Source organism: Neoarius graeffei, chromosome 10 (assembly GCF_027579695.1).
Source record: "Neoarius graeffei isolate fNeoGra1 chromosome 10, fNeoGra1.pri, whole genome shotgun sequence".
In the NCBI taxonomy this organism is placed as follows: domain Eukaryota; kingdom Metazoa; phylum Chordata; class Actinopteri; order Siluriformes; family Ariidae; genus Neoarius; species Neoarius graeffei.
The window spans coordinates 54,880,843-54,901,553 of NC_083578.1; the positions used below are offsets into that span (position 1 = coordinate 54,880,843).

Consider the following 20,711-nt stretch of genomic DNA (forward strand, 5'->3'; position numbering starts at 1 on the left):
GCCAATTTATGCTGACAACGCAGTCCTCGCAGAAGGCGTCGCAGATGGTGTTTGCGTAGCCCCCCCCCCCCCCCCTTCGCAGATGCTCTGCGCGCACCTCCCAAAAATTGTGACCACCGCAGAAGCCTCGCAGACAGCGTCGCAGACAAGAGGGCTCTGATTGGTCCACTCTACATCCGCTGTACACGCACTTCCGCTTCCCTACTTTCCCGGTTTGGTTTGTTTTCACGACCGCCATTTTTAAAAACACGAGCGAAGATGGAGCAGCACGAAGAGCGGTTGATCGAGGAAGTGAGGAAGTACGTACATCTATACGACTCCAGTTCTAGTCATTATAAGTAACCGGAGGAAAAACACTCCACTAACCACACCCACCAACTACTCCTAGCGATTTTGCGACTTCGCGCCCCCTTGCGTTGTGGCGGTGAATAACATCGCACACGCCTATTACTCCCCGCTCAACGATAAATTACAACTGTCTGCGAAAAGCTATCTGCAAAAGCCTTGTCGCAAGAGCATGCAGAGGCCCTTAGAGTTGGAGTGCCGTCTTTAGCCATGCTAATCTTCTGTGCTGTTACGACACAATTGATTTGGCTCCACTAGTGAGAGATATTGATGTATTCGGTATTTTACAATTAATCTGTTGAAAAGAGCTGGCCAGTGCTCCCTTCTCTTCTCCTCTCCTCTCCCATGTGCGCTCCATAGACAATAAACTGGACTGTTTAAGACTGCTTCTGACCTCCGCCTGATCTCTGAAAGAGATAAGACACTGCCATGCTCTCATTTTCACCAAAACATGGCTACATGAAGGCATCGCCATCTCTGTGATCCAGCTAGACAGGTTGGCCACCTTCCAAGCTGACAGAAACGCTTCCTTGTTGGGTATGTGATATGTGTTGGCAGCTGGTGTGTTCACATCAATAACAGCTGGTGTTCATATGCAGTGATCATCTCTGTGCACTTTTGGGCACTTGTGGAGGTTTTAGCAGTTAAATGCAGACCTATTTATATTCCCAGAGAGCTCACTACAGTTATCATTGCTGTTTACATCCCGCCTAGTATTAATGCTAAAGGTAGCAGTGCCCTGAGCGAACTCTATGGGATAATCAGCGAGCTTCAGACAGCTCACCCTGATGGCTTCTTCATTGTCGCTGGGGACTTCAACAACGCATGACTCAAATCAGTTCAACCCAGATTTCATCAAAACATTGATTTTGCTACACGAGGGGATAACATGCTAGATCTTGTATAAACAAACATCCAGCACTTGTACAAGGCTGCACTCCTCCCCCACCTCACACAATCTGACCTTATTTCCATACTTCTCACCCCCGCCTACAGACCCTTTGACAAATTAATCGGACCAGCCTTAAGAGAGGTGAGAACTTAGCCACAAGGTGCCATGTCTGCTCTACAAGACTGCTTTGATTGTACAGACTGGAACATGTTCAGGGAAGCTGCCACCTGTGAACATTCATTGGACCTGGAGGACTATACTGCCTCAGTGACTGGCTACGTCAGCAAGTGCATTGAGGATGTCGCACTCTCCAAAGCTGTTATCTCCTGTGCAAACCATAAACCCTGGTGAAAATCAGGGATTCTGCCTTCAAGTCCAAAGACAGTGAGACTTACACTACAGCGAGGGCCCAACTGTCACGAGCCATCAAAGAGGCAAAGCGTGCATATGCAGAGATCATCAATGGTCACTTCCTGGACTCAAAGGGCATTCGGCACATGTGGCAGGGCATTCAAAACATCATGGACTATAAGCCAACATGTCAGGCCTGCAGCAGTGAGCCCTCCTTGCCAGATGTACTGAATGACGACTTCACAAGTTTTGAGATGCAGAACAGGGAACGAGCAAAGAAGGTGACCCACTCCCCCAATGACCAGGTACTACTGCTGACATCAGGAAGACTCTTCGCAGAGTGAATCCATGAAAAGCAGTGGGCCCCGACAGCATACCTGGCCGGGTGCTCAGGGAATGTGCTGATCAGCTTGCAGACATTTTCACAGATATCTTCATCCCTGAGCAGAGCTGTGGTACCTGCATGCCTCAAAACAACCAAAATCATCCTGGTGCCAAAGAAGTCTACCATGTCCTGTCTCAGTGACTGCCGGCCTATAGCACTCATGCCCACCATCATGAAGTGCTTCGAGAGGCTGTTATTGAGGCACATGAAAACACAACTGCTGCAGGAATTAGACTCCCTACAGTTTGCTTACCACCAAAACCACACCACAGATGATGCCATTTCAACTGCCTTCCACCTCACCCTCTTGCACCTGGATAAAAAAGACAGCTATGTCAGAATGCTGTTTATTGACTTCAGTTCAGCGTTCAACAGAATCATCCCACAGAATCTGGTACAGAAGTTGGACCTGTGGGCCATCAACACCTGCCTTTTGTAATTGGATTTTGGACTTCCTGACTGACAGGCCCCAGAGATGTTGTGATAGGATACAACACCTCTAGGGTCCACAGACTGACCACAGGTGTCCTCCAGGGCTGTGAACTCAGCCCACTGCTGTTTACTCTGCTGTCGCACAACTGTGCTGCTCAGCACAGCTCAAATTACATCATCGAGTTTGCAGATGATACAACAGTAGTAGGTCTCAGCAGTAACAATGATGAGTCTGCATACAGAGCAGAGGTCAAACACCTGGTGGAATGGTGTCAGGATAACAATCTGACTCTTAATGTCGAGAAGACTAAAGAGATGGTTGTTGACTTCAGAAAGAATCCTGCTGCTTGCTCGTTCGTTCCCCACTGCACATCAATGGCTCTAATGTTGAAACAGTCAGCATTGTAACGTTCCTGGGAGTGTACATGGAACACAACCTTTCCTGAACCCTGAACACCACTGCCATCACCAAGAAAGCTCAACAGCGTCTACACTTTCTGCAAAAGCTGAAGAAAGCCAGCCTTCCTCGTCTCATCCTCACGTCTTTCTACCAAGGGACCATTGAGAGTGTTCTCTGCTGGTTTGGGAACTGCAACGTCGCTGAACAAAAGTCCCTGCAGTGGATAGTAAGGATGGCAGAGAGGATCACTGGGGTTCCTCTCCCACCCATCTCCCAACTCTAAAGAAGCACATCGTCTGCCATGCCAACAGAATAGTGCAGGATAAGTTCTCCCATGACATGCACTGTTCTCTCTCCTGCCATCTGGCAGAAGGTACCGTAGCATCCGAACCATTATTGCCATACTCTTCAGCAGATTCTTCCCCAGGCAGTCAGAGTCCTCAACTTACCGTTACCCCCAAAGAACTGACAGTTCAAACAGAAACTACAGTTTCTCATTCATTTCTCATCCATTTGCACTACACTGCCCATTTGTGCACACACACACACACACACACACACACACACACACACACACACACACACACACACACACACACATATGCACAATGATCACTTTGCACTTGTCTGGTTTCAATATCCTGGTAAAACTTGAACTCTTCAGATTGAACTGCATTCCACTGTATTTTTGCACTAAAATGAACATTTGTGCACACATGCACGTCTTTGTCTTGTCATTTATTGTACTCGGATAGTTAGATGTTTAGATAGCTAGATGTCTTCTTAGATTGCTATAGATAGTTATTTATATACCTTTTTTTGTAATCTTCGAATTTCTGTATAAATGCACTATGGGGCGCCTGAGGGAAACAGTATTTCAGTGCACTGTATACTTGTAAATGACCCGTATTGACAGTAAAGCTCTCTTGTATCTTGAGAAGGAGCTTGTGGTTTTATTTCAGACTAGACAGCAGTGTTAAAATGTAGTTGCTTTGGTTGCTTAGTTTACTTTAAATGTTTAATATTTATGGTGATGTCACCTTCATCTAGCAAGTAAAGTGTCTCATATCATCGGCCACCAACTGATTATGAGCAACCAGTCTCTTGCTACCTTCCTTTTTTTCTTCACCTTTTCCATGCTTCTCTATGGGCTGTCACCATCTCTAGTCGTTATAATGTGTGTGGGGTTGTGTGGATGGCGATTTGACATGTATATCAAAGGCAGACCCTAGGTGTAAATTCCCTAAGGCGAGATAGACGTGTGTCAGCCAGCGGTACAGCCAACCTTTCCTTTACTGATTCCATTGCTCAGAGCCACATGGCATGTAACAAGTACACTCAAGGGCCTTGTGAAGGACACGCTGTTCCCCTCAGTCTCTCTTTGTATTTCCAAATACTTTTCTCATGGTCAATAGAAGAATGACGATAACTTCAGAAGCTTGTTGTATCTGCATGTCGAATAATTCATGATGTTCTAACCAAAGGTAGACGTTAACCCTTAGAATCTGATTGATACAGATTGCATCCAAATTCTCATCCCTACTTGTTTGAATCGATTACAAAGTCTTCATCTCGGTGAGGGCATATCACATGAAAGCACATTCACATGAAACGGCATGACTTGGCCTTTACACTGATGCAGTTGCTTGTCTGTTCAACAAAATGTTGGCAAGACAAATCATTTTGAGTATACAGTACTAGTCAAAAGTTTGGACACACCAACTCCCCTTCCTACATTTACAGTATAGGGTTTTCTATTTTCTACTTTGTACGTTTTCTACTGAAGCCATCAAAACTATTAAATAACATGAAACATGTAGAATTATGTGGTAAAGTGGTAAATATAATTTATTATTATACATACAGGCCACTTTTTCCATGGAATAAAAACATGTATTCTATTTCTTTCTAGCGGGTTTATTGATGGCGTGCAATATTATCATATTGCTTATCCTCCATGTATTACACCACTCTCCCCAATGGAGAATGAGTGTGCAATATTGTTATTATATTGCACATTGTCAAGATAACACGACGTCACACGTCAGAGCTCCTGCAAAGATCCAGTGACAACTTTTCTGCTGCACATGTGCAGTCATTTCTTTGTCAGCCAGGAAAAAGCAAAGATCCAGTGCTGGGTTTAAGCGCTAAATAAATAAACTGAAAACTGAAACTAAAGACACGCTGAACACCCAAAAGGCTACCAAAACTTAATTATATATTCTTCACGCATATTTACAAGCGGAAAACTGGAAGAGAGACACATTGGAGACGTAAAACTTCTGCACTAGTGAGTGACTGTGACAGTTTGTATGCAAACATGGCTGCGAGGTTTGCTTCATTAAAAGCGGAAGATTTAAAGCAGAAGATTAAAAGCGGAAGATATATTTTTGAAAGAGAAAGACGCGCTGAACTCCCAAAAGGCTACCAAAACTTCACTGGATGTTCTTCACGCATATTTACAAGAGAAAAACATACCAACGGACATCAAAAAACTGGAAAAGAGTGCAATAGCAGAAATATTGTCAAAGTTCTACTTGGAGGTGAGGAAAAGTGATGGAGACTTTTACAAGAGGACTTCACTCAGCAAAGCCCCTTTGTTTTGAAAAACTGCAATGTAACAAATAACTACTACCAAAAGTAACTTTGAACGTGAACTGTCAACCTATATATAGCTTGTATATAAGTTGGGTTGTTGTTCAGCCTTTTTGGACTTGTACCATTTTTATTGTTAGACCTTTGACTTTGTACATTGGATTGACAGAACAGTGAATTACATTTGCTCAGAATCAGCATTCAATATTGGTAAGTTACCCCCCGTTCTTAACTTTTTGTAAAATCTATAATTGTTCCATCGAATGTGTATGAATAATAATAATAATAATAATAATAATAATAATAATAATATTGGCTGGATTTTTTCGTGATATCAGATATATTCCATTCAACTAGCCTGATATTGAACTCGTCTTCAACTCATTCAGTATCATGCTAGCTGAGTGGGATATATCTGATATACCACTCAAAGCCAGGCAATATTATTTAAACATTTTAGGTCCTTCAAAGTAGCCAGCGTTTACCTTGACACTTAGCGCACTATTGGCATTATCTTAACCAACTTCATGAGGTAGTCACCTGGAATGCTTTTCAATTAACAGTTGTGCCTCGTCAAAAGTTAATTAGCAGGATTTCTTGCCTTCTTAATGTGTTTGAGATCAGATAATAAAAATACAGTAAATAGCCCTATTCCACAACTGTACAAGTCCAACTTATGTCAAGAACCGCTCAAGTAAGGAAAGAGAAATGACATTCATCATTACTTTAAGACATGAAGTGTCTTTTAATTAATAAAAATAAAGAAAAAACATTGAATTAGGGCTGTCCAAACTTTTGACTGGTACTGTACATCAAATTTAATCATAGTTACAATCTGCATACTGGTCTGTGTCCACCTTCACACCCATTACTCTTGTTTGAATAGCTCGTTGATTCGTCATTGCATAGATATGCAACATATATCTCAAGAAAGAGTGCAATGAGAGCTTTGCAATGATGATGGTCACATTTCTACAGTATTTCTAGATACCAAAGTAATCATGTTATGAATACAGATTAAACTTTTGTAAAGTAATCTCTTTGCTAATTTCTTCACCGATTTTTCACACTCCTGCTTCTTGGTTCTTGGTTAAATAAGTAAATTAAGAAAATATTTCTCTATTGCCAGCAATTTATGCTGAGATTCATGTAAAAACAATTTCATAATACACAATCTTTTTTTCCCTTGAAATAAATGCTAATGTAAAGAATGTGCAAGTACTATCATTTCAAATGATGGAAGATCTGGATTAGTCTCGACTGTTCTGGAGAAAGCCCAAAAAACAGGATGTGTGCCTATTCCTTATATTGACCAAGATAAGAGCTTAAAAGTAAAGGTTGTGAAATGACCCTAAAATAGTGGAGTGTTCATAGGGTTAACCAGTTGTCACCTCATTAAAGAAATCCTCAGGCATGAGCCAAGATAATAAAAATAAGGCGTTTGATGAATCCTTGGACAGTGTAAAGGAGATGAGTGTCTGCAATGGATTGAGAAAAGCATCACTACAGGTTTTATACTAGCCCAAATACACTGACAGCAAGTGCTAAATAAAGAGAGTCTCTCTAGAGGATGCACTGATGTGAAAAATGAGTTGCGATAAACTCGGCAAGCCCTCTGGTGCTCTGAAAAAGAGAGACCTGGCTGAGCTTCTGACAGCAGACCCTCTCCACTGACTTGGCTATCCACAGATAGAAAGCTAAGGACAGACGCACAGCTGTGATTTTAATCCTAGCCCAAACACATGATTCGAAATAATTTAAGAAAAAAAGCAACATTTGGAAAATCTTTCCAAAAAAAAAAAATTCATTAATTCATTTTCAATTTATCTTGGTCACATTCATGATGGATCTGGAGCCTAAGCTATGAATACTTGGTGTCCAGCAGGAGTACATGCTGCAGGGGAATGCCAGTCCAATTCAGGGTGCTATCCACACACATTCGTACCCTCATTCACACCCAGGGGACAATTTAGTCCGCCTACTGACATGTTCCTGGGATGTGGTCGGAAACCAGGGAACCCGGGGGGGAAAAAACAACTCCTCCTCGCATGGACACAAGGAGAACAAGTGAAAGTCTGCATAGACAGTAACCCAAGCTCAGGACTGAACCAGGAACCCTGGAGCTGTGAGGTGGCAACAGTATCCACTGCACCACTGTATCATTCCCAACTTAATAAATGTAAGGACTTCATAAATGCAACACTACATTCACACCAAACATGATGAGAGTGTCAAAATGACCAGACGTCATTCATTTTCTATTTGAGCCAGCATCTCTCAACGGCAGGATGGTTGGCGGCACATCTTGGGCAGTGGGGGCATCAGAATAAAGTTGAATTTCAGGCAACTTTATGGTAATGAGCTATGACAGAATTTAGAAATGCTCCACTCTTTTAAAAAAAAAAAAAAATCTTAAATTTACACCACTGTGTTCTTTTGGTTCCATTCAAGCAGCGTACCATGGGGGAGAAATTGATATTTGTGGTGGCAGGTTTCTCTGTTATTTAAAATGTGGTCCTGTTTGCACAACATACTCGTTGGTGTGTGTTTGCTTTGGGGCCATTTTAAATAAAGTTAGCAAGACGAAGCATTCTGAATGTCCTTGTAGCTGGCTATTTCATCGATGTCACAGAGCATCCACGAACTTACCAGCATCGTTGGCACACGTTTGGTGTGACTGTAGCTTAAGATTCTGAACGGTGAATGTTTTGTGTCTGTGAAAGCTTTAATAATTCAAATACTAATTGCCTTATTAAAAATTCATTGCAGAAATTTCTTCAACAAGCCCGGACTTTGCAAGAAGTTTCTTTGGAATACAGCAGCTAGCACCAAGCTCGCTCTTAAAAATGCATTGCCTTCTTCATAGTGTTGACTCAGTAAACAAGTGCTGCTCCACTTGTTGACATTAGGCCTAGTTTGGCAGGGCATCTAACGCTGCACAGTGGGTCACAGAGAAAGATACACAGGCTGGTAAGCCTTGTATCCTTGTGTTGGTTTTGCGCCTGGCGTACACGTCTGTCACCTCGGCCATCACACTTCTGCAGTACGGTAAGTGCAGTAATAACAGCTACGAGAGGGTGACTGTTCTGTTCTCTGTACACTAGCACCCAAGCGAGTCGAGCAGAGCTACACAAACAGTCTGAGGGCACTCGAGCATTTGGCTCTGTTTCATGTTCTACCTCTGCCTGCAAATTATACAGTGCGCCAGGTTGCTGATGGGACGGGCATCTCTGAACGTTATCCAGCATTTTGCCTTGTCTTGTTTTGCTGCACTTTTCAGTGAGAAAGAGCTGCCTGCAATAACTTTGCCTGTTGGCATAAGAAAAATTGCAGTTGTTTGTTGAGGACGCTGTGGCACCCGGCTGCGTTTCTTCCACTGCTTCTAAAATCCTATATATGGCAATGACTTGTGGTTCATTTTTGTGACATGATCCTTACAACACACTTCCCTCACCGGAGTGGAGCTGACAGTTCTTAAAACAGGCTTCATCAGTCTGAGAAAACATCTGCCACAATGTGTGAGAGAAACTCAATTTATAGTGCTTTTATCTGCATCTCTCGTTTTCTTTTTGATATACATATCCCCTGTCCTGTTAGAGAGAACAAGACGAGCACTGTAAAGCACCTTATCTGAAAAAGCTGAAGGCTATTTGAGGGAGGCAGTAGTAGGAGGAAGGGCTTTGATGTTCACTCTTCTACAATGCATTTTCAAATCAAAGCGCCATCAGGTTTCAGTGAACAACACGCCTGGCTGAAATCCATTTTTGCCATTCCATCCTTCTATAGTGCCTTGGAGAAATATTCAGCAACATGGAACTGGACTTCATTGGGATTATACATCATGGGTTGATACCAAATCGACTCAAATTATTGAAGTGGGGTAGGGGGTTAAATTTGGTTTGTAAATCTATATAGACCCCTTCGCATGTTTGTAAACAAACCGACCGTTGCCAGGATGCGCGCGCAGCCTGGACCCAGAAACAATGGCGCTGCCCATAGACCGGCATTATGAGCTGTCAGATTATGCCAAACAATTGTCGTTACAAGATCGAGAATGCTACATAAATAAGTTAACTCTAACAAGTGGACATCGGCTACCGGATCCGCATTTAATTAAAGAGTGGACGGACGATGTTGGTAAGTTCCCTGGTATACAATGGCCAGATATATACTCGTACCTTATTGACAAGACTTCAGTGTACACCCACGAAAAACTTCGTGCCTACAAGTCTTTAGACGCATATGATTATGTTATGTGCGGGCATGTACAACTTGATTAACAATGGGCCATTCATATTCATTTTGTTTTAATCAAATTATGCCAGTGATGTGATGGCAATGTGGCTTTAGCTACAACAGCAAATACCAACACTAAACAGCAATTTGCAGGAGGTAATGGCATGAAAGGAATGATAGTGTAAAGAGTGCAGCTAAGAGAAATCAGAGCTGCGTAAAAAGCGAGAGGCAGAGAGCAGAAATGAAACTGAACGGGGTGGGAGCTAGGTTAGAGCAGTCAATGTAAGTTGGCATTTAGAGTGAGGGCACACAATTTTACCTTTCCATCCTTGCTTTAAAATTGTAATTTTTGGCATACACAAATAATGATGGCACAAAATCTGGACTGCTTGAGTCAAGCGAGACCTCTCCTACAAACAAAATTGCATGCAAAGCTAAGTTAACATGCTAACAATATTCATTACACTGTGTAACTATGACCCAGCTAATCAGACAAACGTTACCAAAGTATTTTGCTACATCAATAAACGAAGACTAGAAAGAATAAAAAAGAAAGATTTAATAAATAGCCTGATCTTACCTGTGATGAAGTGAGCGCTGCAAACCCGCGCATTTTTGATAGTGCTTTCATCCCAGTCTACACGTTTGATGGCTTGTAGTCATAGACGTCGGCGATTTTTTTGGAATGGGTGAGATCCTGCTGGAATTCTGTACATTTTAACCCCATCACTGCTACGATTCTGACACCCGACAACACAACAACTAGGCATTTCTGAGTCTTTTTTGGGTCCAGGCTGCGCGCAATTTCCGCTTACGTATGAATGACGTTTACTGCGAAGGGGTCTATACAAAAAATTTAATCTATTATTAAAACATGGAAAGAATGTGGTGCAGCCAGGCCTAGAGGCGGCAATCTACCAAAAGTCAGTTACCGGGTCAGGAGGGAATTAGTCTGAGACACAATCGGCAAGCCAACTCTGAAAGAGCTGGAGTGATCCACAGTTCAGACAGGAGATGTTCACAGGACAACCATAGCCTGGACACTCAACAAAGCTGACGTTTTTGGATACAAGTCCTGAAGTGAAAGGTTCAATATATAACCTTATCAGAAAGTGTTTGTCCATCATGTTCCAAGTGTAATACTTTTTTGAAAGCTAAGAACCTTTAATTATCCAAGAACCCTTTTTTTCCAAAGTGTGTGTATGTACACTTTGCTACATATTGTGACAGGTATAACACACACACACACACACACACACACACTGCTGTCATTGCTTTGTTATTCTCTCACGCTACCTTACTTTTATGTTCCTCTCAGATTTTACCCTCAGACATCTTTGATCTGTCTGTCATTTAGCTTGTTTTCCACCCTCGCATCTCTTTGTACTCTTCGGTATCATAATGTGTCGGAACGTGGTTCATTTTCAGATGCACCACTGACTGTAACAGAAGTTTCATGAACATTCACCACTGCTGTGAACGAAAAAAAAAAGCCATCACTTCTGATAAATGACTGGCTCAGATACCTGGTGGGAGACATTTAGGTGCTCCAGAAAGAGTGAAAATTGCATTGTTGGAGACCTGCAGTGACCCTGGCGTTGAAATGAGAAATATAATTCTAGGCATGACTAATAAAGGCGACTATTTATGCAGGGCCTCAATGAAAAGGTTAGGCTGGTTTGAGCTATTGCTGCATGTCCTTTTAAAATAAAACATAAGATTTATATTGCTTTCAGTTGTCATAATTTAAAATTGCACAAAGCAGAGGCCTAATTTCAAAGGACACAAAACTAACAGGCTGTTACCAAGGTGGTATCAGAAAATCAGACTGTCAACAACACACAAACGCAGATCTTTATTTTGGATTAAGGTTGCATGAGGAAATGATTTAAAGGGCTTTGAAAGAGGGTTTATTACTGGGATGTGGATAACAGGAGCGTCAGACAGCAAGACTGTTGAACTGGCTAATATTTCAGTGGAGTAGTAACTACAGTGGTGCTTGAAAGTTTGTGAACCCTTTAGAATTTTCTATATTTCTGAATAAATATGACCTAAAACATCATCAGATTTTCACACAAGTCCTAAAAGGAGATAAAGAGAACCCAGTTAAACAAATAAGACAAAAATATTATACTTGGTCATTTATTTACTGAGGAAAATGATTCCATATTACATATCTGTGAGTGGCAAATGTATGTGAACCTTTGGTTTCAGTATCTGGTGTGACCCCCTTGTGCAGCAATAACTGCAACTAAACGTTTCCGGTAACTGTTGATCAGTCCTGCACACTGGCTTGGAGGAATTTTAGCCCATTCCTCCGTACAGAACAGCTTCAACTCTGGGATGTTGGTGGGTTTCCTCACATGAACTGCTCGCTTCAGGTCCTTCCACAACATTTCGATTGGATTAAGGTCAGGACTTTGACTTGGCCATTCCAAAACATTAACTTTATTCTTCTTTAACTATTCTTTGTAGAATGACTTGTGTGCTTAGGGTCGTTGTCTTGCTGCATGACCCACCTTCTCTTGAGATTCAGTTCATGGACAGATGTCCTGACATTTTCCTTTAGAATTCGCTGGTATAATTCAGAATTCATTGTTCCATCAGTGATGGCAAGCCGTCCTGGCTCAGATGCAGCAAAACAGGCTCAAACCATGACACTACCACCACCATGTTTCACAGATGGGATAAGGTTCTTATGTTGGAATGCAGTGTTTTCCTTCCTCCAAACATAATGCTTCTCATTTAAACCAAAAAGTTCTATTTTGTTCTCATCCATCCACAAAACATTTTTCCAATAGCCTTCTGGCTTGTCCACATGATTCCACAGTGTTCTTCTGCAAACTGCAGACGAGCAACAATGTTCTTTTTGGAGAGCAGTGGCTTCCTCCTTGCAACCCTGCCATGCACACCATTGTTGTTCAGTGTTCTTCTGATGGTGGACTCATGAACATTAGCCAATGTGAGAGAGGCCTTCAGTTGCTTAGAAGTTACCCTGGGGTCCTTTGTGACCTCGCCAACTATTACACACCTTGCTTTTGGAGTGATCTTTGTTGGTCGACCACTCCTGGGGAGGGTAACAATGGTCTTGAATTTCCTCCATTTGTACACAATCTGTCTGACTGTGGATTGGTGGAGTCCAAACTCTTTAGAGATGGTTTGGTAACCTTTTCCAGCCTGATGAGCATCAACAACGCTTTTTTCTGAGGTCCTCAGAAATCTCCTTTGTTCGTGCCATGATACACTTCCACAAACATGTGTTGTGAAGATCAGACTTTGATAGATCCCTGTTCTTTAAATAAAACAGGGTGCCCACTCACACCTGATTGTCATCCCATTGATTGAAAACACCTGACTCTAATTGCACCTTCAAATTAACTGCTAATCCTAGAGGTTCACATACTTTTGCCACTCACAGATCTATAATATTGGATCATTTTCCTCAATAAATAAATGACCAAGTATAATATTTTTGTCTCATTTGTTTAACTGGGTTCTCTTTATCTACTTTTAGGACTTGTGTGAAAATCTGATGATGTTTTAGGTCATATTTATGCAGAAATATAGAAAATTCTAAAGGGTTCACAAACTTTCAAGCACCACTGTAACTCTGCATTTAGATGGAAGGGAGTAACAGTGAATAGTGTTGGAAATTGTGGCGTCATACACACATTCAGTGACTGTGTTGCTCATGCATTAGTGAGATCTGCAAGTAAAAATTAGAAGAGCAGCTGTTCTTCTAGCTGGTCTGCTTTTGGAGCAGATAGTGTTGCAGCTTTCCAGCTCCAGCATCCCTGCTTCAATCCTGTCCTTGAGTTAAAGTCTTTTGTTTGTTTGTTTGTTTGTTTGTTTGTTTGTTTGTTTGTTTGTTTGTTTGTTTGTTTGTTTTTGTGGTGTGTTCATGTGTGTTTCTTCTGGTTTCCTACCACCTCACAAATTGTACCTAGGTGTGGCTGTGTGAATGTGTGTGTGAGATGCATTGTGATGGCTTGGATGAATCAGGACGTATATGAAATGTATTCCCTATTCACTCTCATTGTTCCCGGAATAGCTGACCATTGTTGAATATGGACAAATGAACTATGTGATCAGACTGTTGGTAAGTACATATTGACATCAAGCATCCGAATGGGGGAAAAAAATGTGATCTGTGGTGTGGTTGTTTTTGCCAGACATGCCATTTTGAGTATTTTTAGAAACTGAAATTTTAGATTCTCCTGGGACGTTTATCCACACCAGTTTATAGAATTCACACAGAATGGTGTGAAAAACAAAAAAACATCCAGTGAGTGGCAGTTCTGCAGGCAGAATGCCTTGCTGGTGAGAGCAGTCGGAGGAGACGAGTTCAAGCTGACAAAAAGGCTACGATTTTGCAAACAACTACTCTTTATAACTGTGGTGAGCAGAAAAGCAATATCTGACAGTTTTAATCTTGTGATCATCATAGTTTGCCTCATGTCACGAGATCAGCCTTGAGGCACGCTTGCCTTGGAAACCACTGTTCCAACAAACACTTTAAGTCTTTACTATTCATCGCTTTCCTTCTGGCCTGCTGCCTGTCAACCCGTAGTAGCTCCTCCACTCTTGCCCAAGTCTTCGATGATGTTCTTTTATCAAAAATCACTGCTTTTGTAGTACGTTGTTTGCTTGGTTGTTTTTTTTTTTTCATTTGGCACACGTGCCATATATTTCAAATACTGGACATGACAAAAGTCTCAGATAGAATGTGACCGAGTTATTTCTGGTTTCATTTTGGTTACTGAGCTTGAGGTTAGTGTTTGATTTCGATGTAAACATAGTATTAATTAGCTGACTTAATAAGTGCTGTATGTCCGCCGAAGATCCTCACAAGGATAGTCAGATAAACGTGCGTGTTAAATAAAAGGACCAGTTGTTGACACTAGTTTAAAGCGGAGATGATCATAAATCATCTGAAGTCTTGATTTCTACCCGATACGAACTCCTTGTCCCTGTGGCAGACACAGTCTATTTGTCCATGTGTGCAGTGGCAGGTTAAAAAGCGGCCTTTGGCCTGAGCATAGGATTGTAAGGTCTTTGAGTGCACAATGTAGCCTGTGGGAGTTTTTCATACTCTCTCCTTCTCTCTGTCAGCTCTTCTGTCATCTGAAGATGCAGCCGCTTCACAGCGTTAGATGTCTAGCCCTGCAGCAGGCACAGGCAGACTATGTCTTTTCCCTCTACGCTGCCCAAGCACACGTCTACTCTGCCTCTGACATTTGGGAGACAGTGATAAAAGATAGGTGGCTACTGTGCTCCAAACGGGAGCTAATGGCTTTATTTCCTACTTGTCTCAGTGAAAACACTGATGAAAGAGTATACATCATTTAAAGCACTACTTTATTCAGGAGGCCTGGGAAATAGCACACACTGTGTTAGAAGTGTCGTCGACTAAACTTGACAGTGGGAGGGCTTTTGATGCTTTTATCGATTTGAGATCACTTCTCTGACTTGGAATGTTATTAGGGGCAGTGGTGGCTCAGTGGATAACCTCAGACTTGCTGCTCAGAAGGATGAGGTTTCAAACCCTAGTACCACCAAGCTCCCACTGCTGGAACCCCTGAGCAACAATGTTAACCTCCGAGGACGCTGAATGGTAACTGGCCCTGCGCTCTGATATGTGAATTTCACTGTAATGTACATGTGATAAATCAAGGCTTTCTTTGTTTAAGAAGAAGCCTTTATTTGTCACGTGCACACTTCAAGCACAGTGAGATTCATCCTCTGCATTTAACCCATCTGAAGCAGTGAACACACGTGTGCACACAGACCCAGAGCAGTGGGCAGCCATACTACAGCGCCCAAGGAGCAGTTAGGGGTTCGGTACCTTGCTCAAGGGCACGTCAGCCCAAGGCCGCCCTATGTTAACCGAACTGCATGTCTTTGGACTGTGGGGGAAACCCACGCAGACACGGGGAGAACATGCAAACTGCACACAGAAAGGCCCTTGCCGGCTGCTGGGCTCGAACCCAGAACCTTCTTACTGTGAGGCGACAGTGCTAACTTGTATATTGCTTCTTGTATAATATTTAGGGAATAACCTGAAGGCTTGATATCCACAGTACAGTTATCGATCATGCATGAAGCCCAGTTTACAACAGAGGTTGTTACTCACTCATTCACCAGGAAGCAATTTATTGTGTTTAATTTGTTGTTGTAAGTGCTGTGGGTCAACTGCTGCATTTTATAAGCATACATATATGTATATACTTTTTTTTTTATAGTGTGGTGAACAACTATGGCACTTCTGCCAGTTCATTCACTCTGTCCAGTGGGTGTATATAATCAGCCTGAGGGGCTTTTAGCAGAAGCATACAGTTATCACCAGATTGGTTTTATTACAGATAATAAAGACACAAATGGATTAGGCTGTTAAATCACTGTGATTTACTCCAGTCTTCTGTTTTCAACATCATGACTCTGCAGGTGTAGTGGGGGGGGGCGCGTGCGTGCAGGTTTCTGGCTGACTTCCAAAGCACCAAACTGTTCTGTCACTATCTCAGATGCTTTTATGTCGCTGCTTTTGAAAGACTGAATCCTGGTGGGAGGCATGCACTTGAGAAGGAGTTGAAACTGGAAACTGAATCCACATCCACACCTCTGTTGATCTCTGCCTTTCCTTCTGATATTTTACAAAACTTTAAGTCCTGGCATCTGTGTCGTCTTTTCTTGAGTGCAGAAAAGTTATACGGTTTCTACCAAACTGTAGAAATGTACTTTCTTTTCATTTTTGCCCTTGTCTGCCTTCAGTTCCACTTCACAACTTTTTGATATTCGTTAAGCAAGATCACGTTTATTCAAATCTCTCCCTCAACCCAGGAGAACAGTCAAATTTACACTCATTGTAGTTTTTCATTGCGTTTTACCTGTAAATTCAGCTGGGATTACAGCCTGAGTTGTATTTAGTCAAAAAAAATTGCAGCCTTTAGATAATGGCTTCATTTTTAGGTACTATACTCGTTAGCATCCTCAGTAATATGCTGTGTGGAAGTGAGGTGAGGCTTTTTGGGAAAAGGTGAACAGGTGGCTCCTTCTCTGCGGTGACTTTTTTTTGTTGTGGTACAATCCCTGGTATACACACTGTCTGTCTAGCTCTTCCACAAAGAGGCTCCGGTTTGTCAGAAAGCAATTAAAGAAGTTCCAGGAGTTTGAGCAAGTTTGATCAAGATGCTGTTGAATTAAGTGGTCTAATTTGCTCTTGGTCAAAGTCTCAGTTTGTTCTTTTTTTTTCCTGTTTCAGTGGGCCATTCATTCAAATCAAACCATGAGCCTAACTTTTAACACCCTTTTCACATTAAGCCTCGGTCACAACCGGCCGTACGTGCTCCTACGGCCGGTCTACGTGCAAAAAACGCAAGAAATGCACGGAGGGCGTGCGTGTGACGTGCTGATTTTCGAGCCGTAGTCTGGCCGCAGACCGGCCGCAGAGGTTCTTTGTCATGTCAAACAAACTCTACGGGCACTTACGTTTTTTTCAGGTTGCAAGACAAACTTACGGCCAACGCGCGTCTTTCTCCATGAACAAAAAAACCGCAGCGATTTGGGAAACGCCAAAAATCGCACGGCCAAAAAATCGTACGTCCGGTTGTGACCTAGGCTTTAGTTAGGAAGCATCAGCTTCCTTTGTCCTTAAATTAGCATCTACCAGCAAAACGTAATATCATTGTAGTTTATTGTAGAGGCTTTGCTTTTTAGATGCTGGTACAACAGGGAATATATTGTCCAATGTACTCTTGGTCGAAATAATAATTTTTCCTGACACCCCCCCCCCCCCCCCCCCCCTCCCCTTTTCTGTCAACAGGCTGTCCATCCAAGTCGAGCCATAAGCAATAGCAGCAGCAGTCTTCCCAGGGAGCGAAGGACAGCCCGACTGTCCAGTTGGGGAGAAGAGCGCCATGGTACTCGAGATCTTGCTTCAGTCCAGAGGAGATCTGAACAAACATACTCGTCATCTTCTGAGGCAACTACACCGCGAAAGCTAGAGCATCTGGGTCCCTCTCAGATTCCTCGTGCCGTGGTGAGCGGCAGCTCTTGCAGCCTCTCCTCAGACGGTGAGAGAGTCGCCATAACAAGGCCACACTCTTCATTCAGTGGGCGTCTGGGCCAGCCACCACGCGGGCCGCTCTCTCTGCATATGTACAGCCGCAAGAACGTCTTCCTCCAGCATTCACTCTACACTACCGAGCTGCAGGCACTCGGCCAGCAGGATGCTTGAAAACACACACACACTTTTTAAATTAGACTTCTGCACTAATCATCAATCCCTCTGCCTCAGCAGCTGTTTGACCTCTGCACAGTTTGGACGGAGCCCCAATCTAGCTTCTGCAGCTATCTTAAAAATACCATCAATCCGCTGTTGACCCTGCTTGACTTCATTATACAGCTGTGTGACAAAGCCAGTATGGCCTTGTAATAGTGGGTCTGATGCCAGTTCACCGACCCTCAGCTCATTGCTGAAAGACTGACATCAGAGATCATTCAGCATTATTTTTTCAAACGTGTAACTGTTTGGTTTTTTTTTTTCCAAATCTGTTTGGTAGTGGTACCAGTGATAATGTCTATTTGTGTGTATTTAAGCTTAGCATCTTCACTTACCTCCACTGATCTGCAAGGAAAAGAAGAAATATAACGATGAGCGTTATCAGAACGTACCAGACTTGGTAGAACTGAAACACAAGTACTCGTGTCTTATATCAAATCCAGCTGTGCTTAATATCTATTGTGTTAGAGATCTGTGTGTATGGAATGTACACATTTGTACTTTATCCACCAGCATTTTTTTGCACCAACGAATGTGGCCCTGCACATGTTGCCAACTCGTGTCTCTGAAGGATTTGAAGCTCTTGCTGCTAGCTGGGGAATATTCTAACACTCATTAACCTTTACTAATTGCATGCTACTTTGCTACTTTTTTACATAGCATAAACAGAAATCAGAACCGAGCCTTTTTGTACAGTGGCTTAGAAATAGCTCTTACAGTATTCTAATAGGAAGCAGTGGCAGCTTCTAGTGATCACCACTGCCTCGTCTATAAATGGACACTATGTGAGTTCTTTTTATGCTCAACACACATGACTCTCAGACACGACTCTTCTTGCCCTACATGTGACAAGTCAAGTCCTAGTCCAGCAATCCTCATATTTATAATACAAACCCAATTTCCAGAAAAGTTGGGATATTTTTTTTGAATGTGTTGCAGGAATCACATTCTAACCTCATTTATATTTCCAAAATGCAATTAAGTTGGTCAGTTAAACTATTGAAAATCTTTTCTTTGTACTTTTGTTAGTTAAATGAACATTTCACGTGAATTAACAAATCACACGTTTTTTGTTTTAATTGCATTTTGGAAAATGTCCCAACTTTTCTGGAAATGGAGTTTGTAGATAAAGCACACTTCACTTCACAAACGGTGCATAAGAGCTACACTGAAGATATTTGTTTAAAAAATGGATTCACATTCTGTGATGACTTGGATAAATGTAAAAATATCTGTACACTGTTCATGGAGCTTGGTTTTATATATATATATATATATATATATATATATATATATATATATATATATATATATATATATGGATGTATTTTTGTCCGATGTTGGGACACTTCGGACCAATGAGCATCGAAGGGCATTCAGAGGGGAAGGAAACCCTGAAGAAACTCACTTCTATCTATCCAGCAGGTCTGCTCCCGGAGGTCCGCTGCTCCACTTAGAGCAGTCTGCTGGGAGAGGCAGCGTTCTCTCTCTCAGCCCTACTTGTACAGCTCCGAGAGAGAAAGAGATTTAGCATCCTCTTCCCATCACCTTGCTGTGATCTCAATATCATCCCTATGTGAAAGTGGAACATGCTTCTTACGTGATTTAAGAATGACCTTGCAAGAATGGAGACTGCATTTCCTTTGAACGGTTGCTTTTAGTGATACTGTTATGGCGGAACGCCAACTCAAAACGCATGTTTGAAGAGGCAAGCGACTTTTATCTGTGTTACCCTTCAGCTGTTAATTGGCATAAAACCTTCCAAGGTAAATGCCATGATGGCAAAAGCACGGGTGATTAATTAATGAGTACGAGTGAGACTAAATGGCACTTGATAAATGTTGATGGAAAAATCATTCGTAAGACTGTATGTATGAAACACATCCTCTGGACTGACACTTTAAGTCAACTAGATTAGGTATTTATTTTGCGCCTTATTTATTATGTGCATTGTGATATCACTCGAAGGTCTTATTTTGTACGTGGAACTTTGAAAACTGGCATCCTCATAAAGGATGCTCTCAATTTATTATGTTATGCTGAGAAGAAAAAAATGATCTGTAAATGATGTATTTTCCAAGATGTACAGGGTACATTTAATAGCAGCACTTTGAAGAAGTGATTTTAAACCATGATCAAGCTGAGAATTTAATATACTATGTTCCTGTACTTTTTCTCTCAAGTGATTTTCACAATAATGTTATGATTTGCGCTGATTTTATATATATATAATATATATAAAATCATTAAGGATAAATAAAAACTTCTCTGAGCACCATTTGCACCATTTTTGAATAATTGAATCAACCCAACTGCACATTTCACTGATACTTAAAATAATCTGTTTCATCTCTGGTGCCATGGTGGTGCAGTGGTTAGCGCTGTTACCTCACAGTATGCAGGTTCTGGGTTTGAACCTGCTGATTGACTGGAGCCTATCTGTGTGGAGTTTGCGTGTTCTCCTCCTGGCTGTGTGGATTTCCTCTGGGTGCTCTGGTTTCCTCTCACAGTCCAATGATGTGGATTCGATCAACTGGCTACTCTAAATTGCCCATAGGTGTAAATGGTGAGTGTCTATGGTTGTTTGTGTCTGTGTATTAGCCCCACAATAGATTGGCGTCCTGTCCAGAGTGTACCAATCCTCTTGCCCGAAGTCAGCTGGAATTGGCTCAAACTCACCCTTGACCCACAGAAGGATAAGAAGATGGATGGATGATTCATCTGTTTGTGGATTGCTTCAGAATTTAGCTAGATTTTGTTTTTTTCCTCATGGCTGTACACTTTTGTGTATCCTTGT

At 42.0% G+C, this 20,711-nt stretch overlaps 1 protein-coding gene across 2 annotated transcripts in view; it reads left to right on the plus strand.

The window, feature by feature from the left end:
• ccser1 (coiled-coil serine-rich protein 1) overlaps window positions 1–20,113 on the plus strand; it is a 223,941-nt gene extending 203,828 nt beyond the window's left edge. Inside the window, exon 10 of one of the 2 annotated variants that reach the window (XM_060931902.1) lies at window positions 17,456–20,113. In XM_060931902.1, the coding sequence (XP_060787885.1) occupies window positions 17,456–17,869 (414 nt within the window). In that variant the 3' untranslated portion in view covers window positions 17,870–20,113. The remainder of the gene's footprint in view (window positions 1–17,455) is intronic. The other variant, XM_060931904.1, reaches the window with a different exon arrangement.
• The last annotated feature ends 598 nt before the right edge of the window (window positions 20,114–20,711 follow it).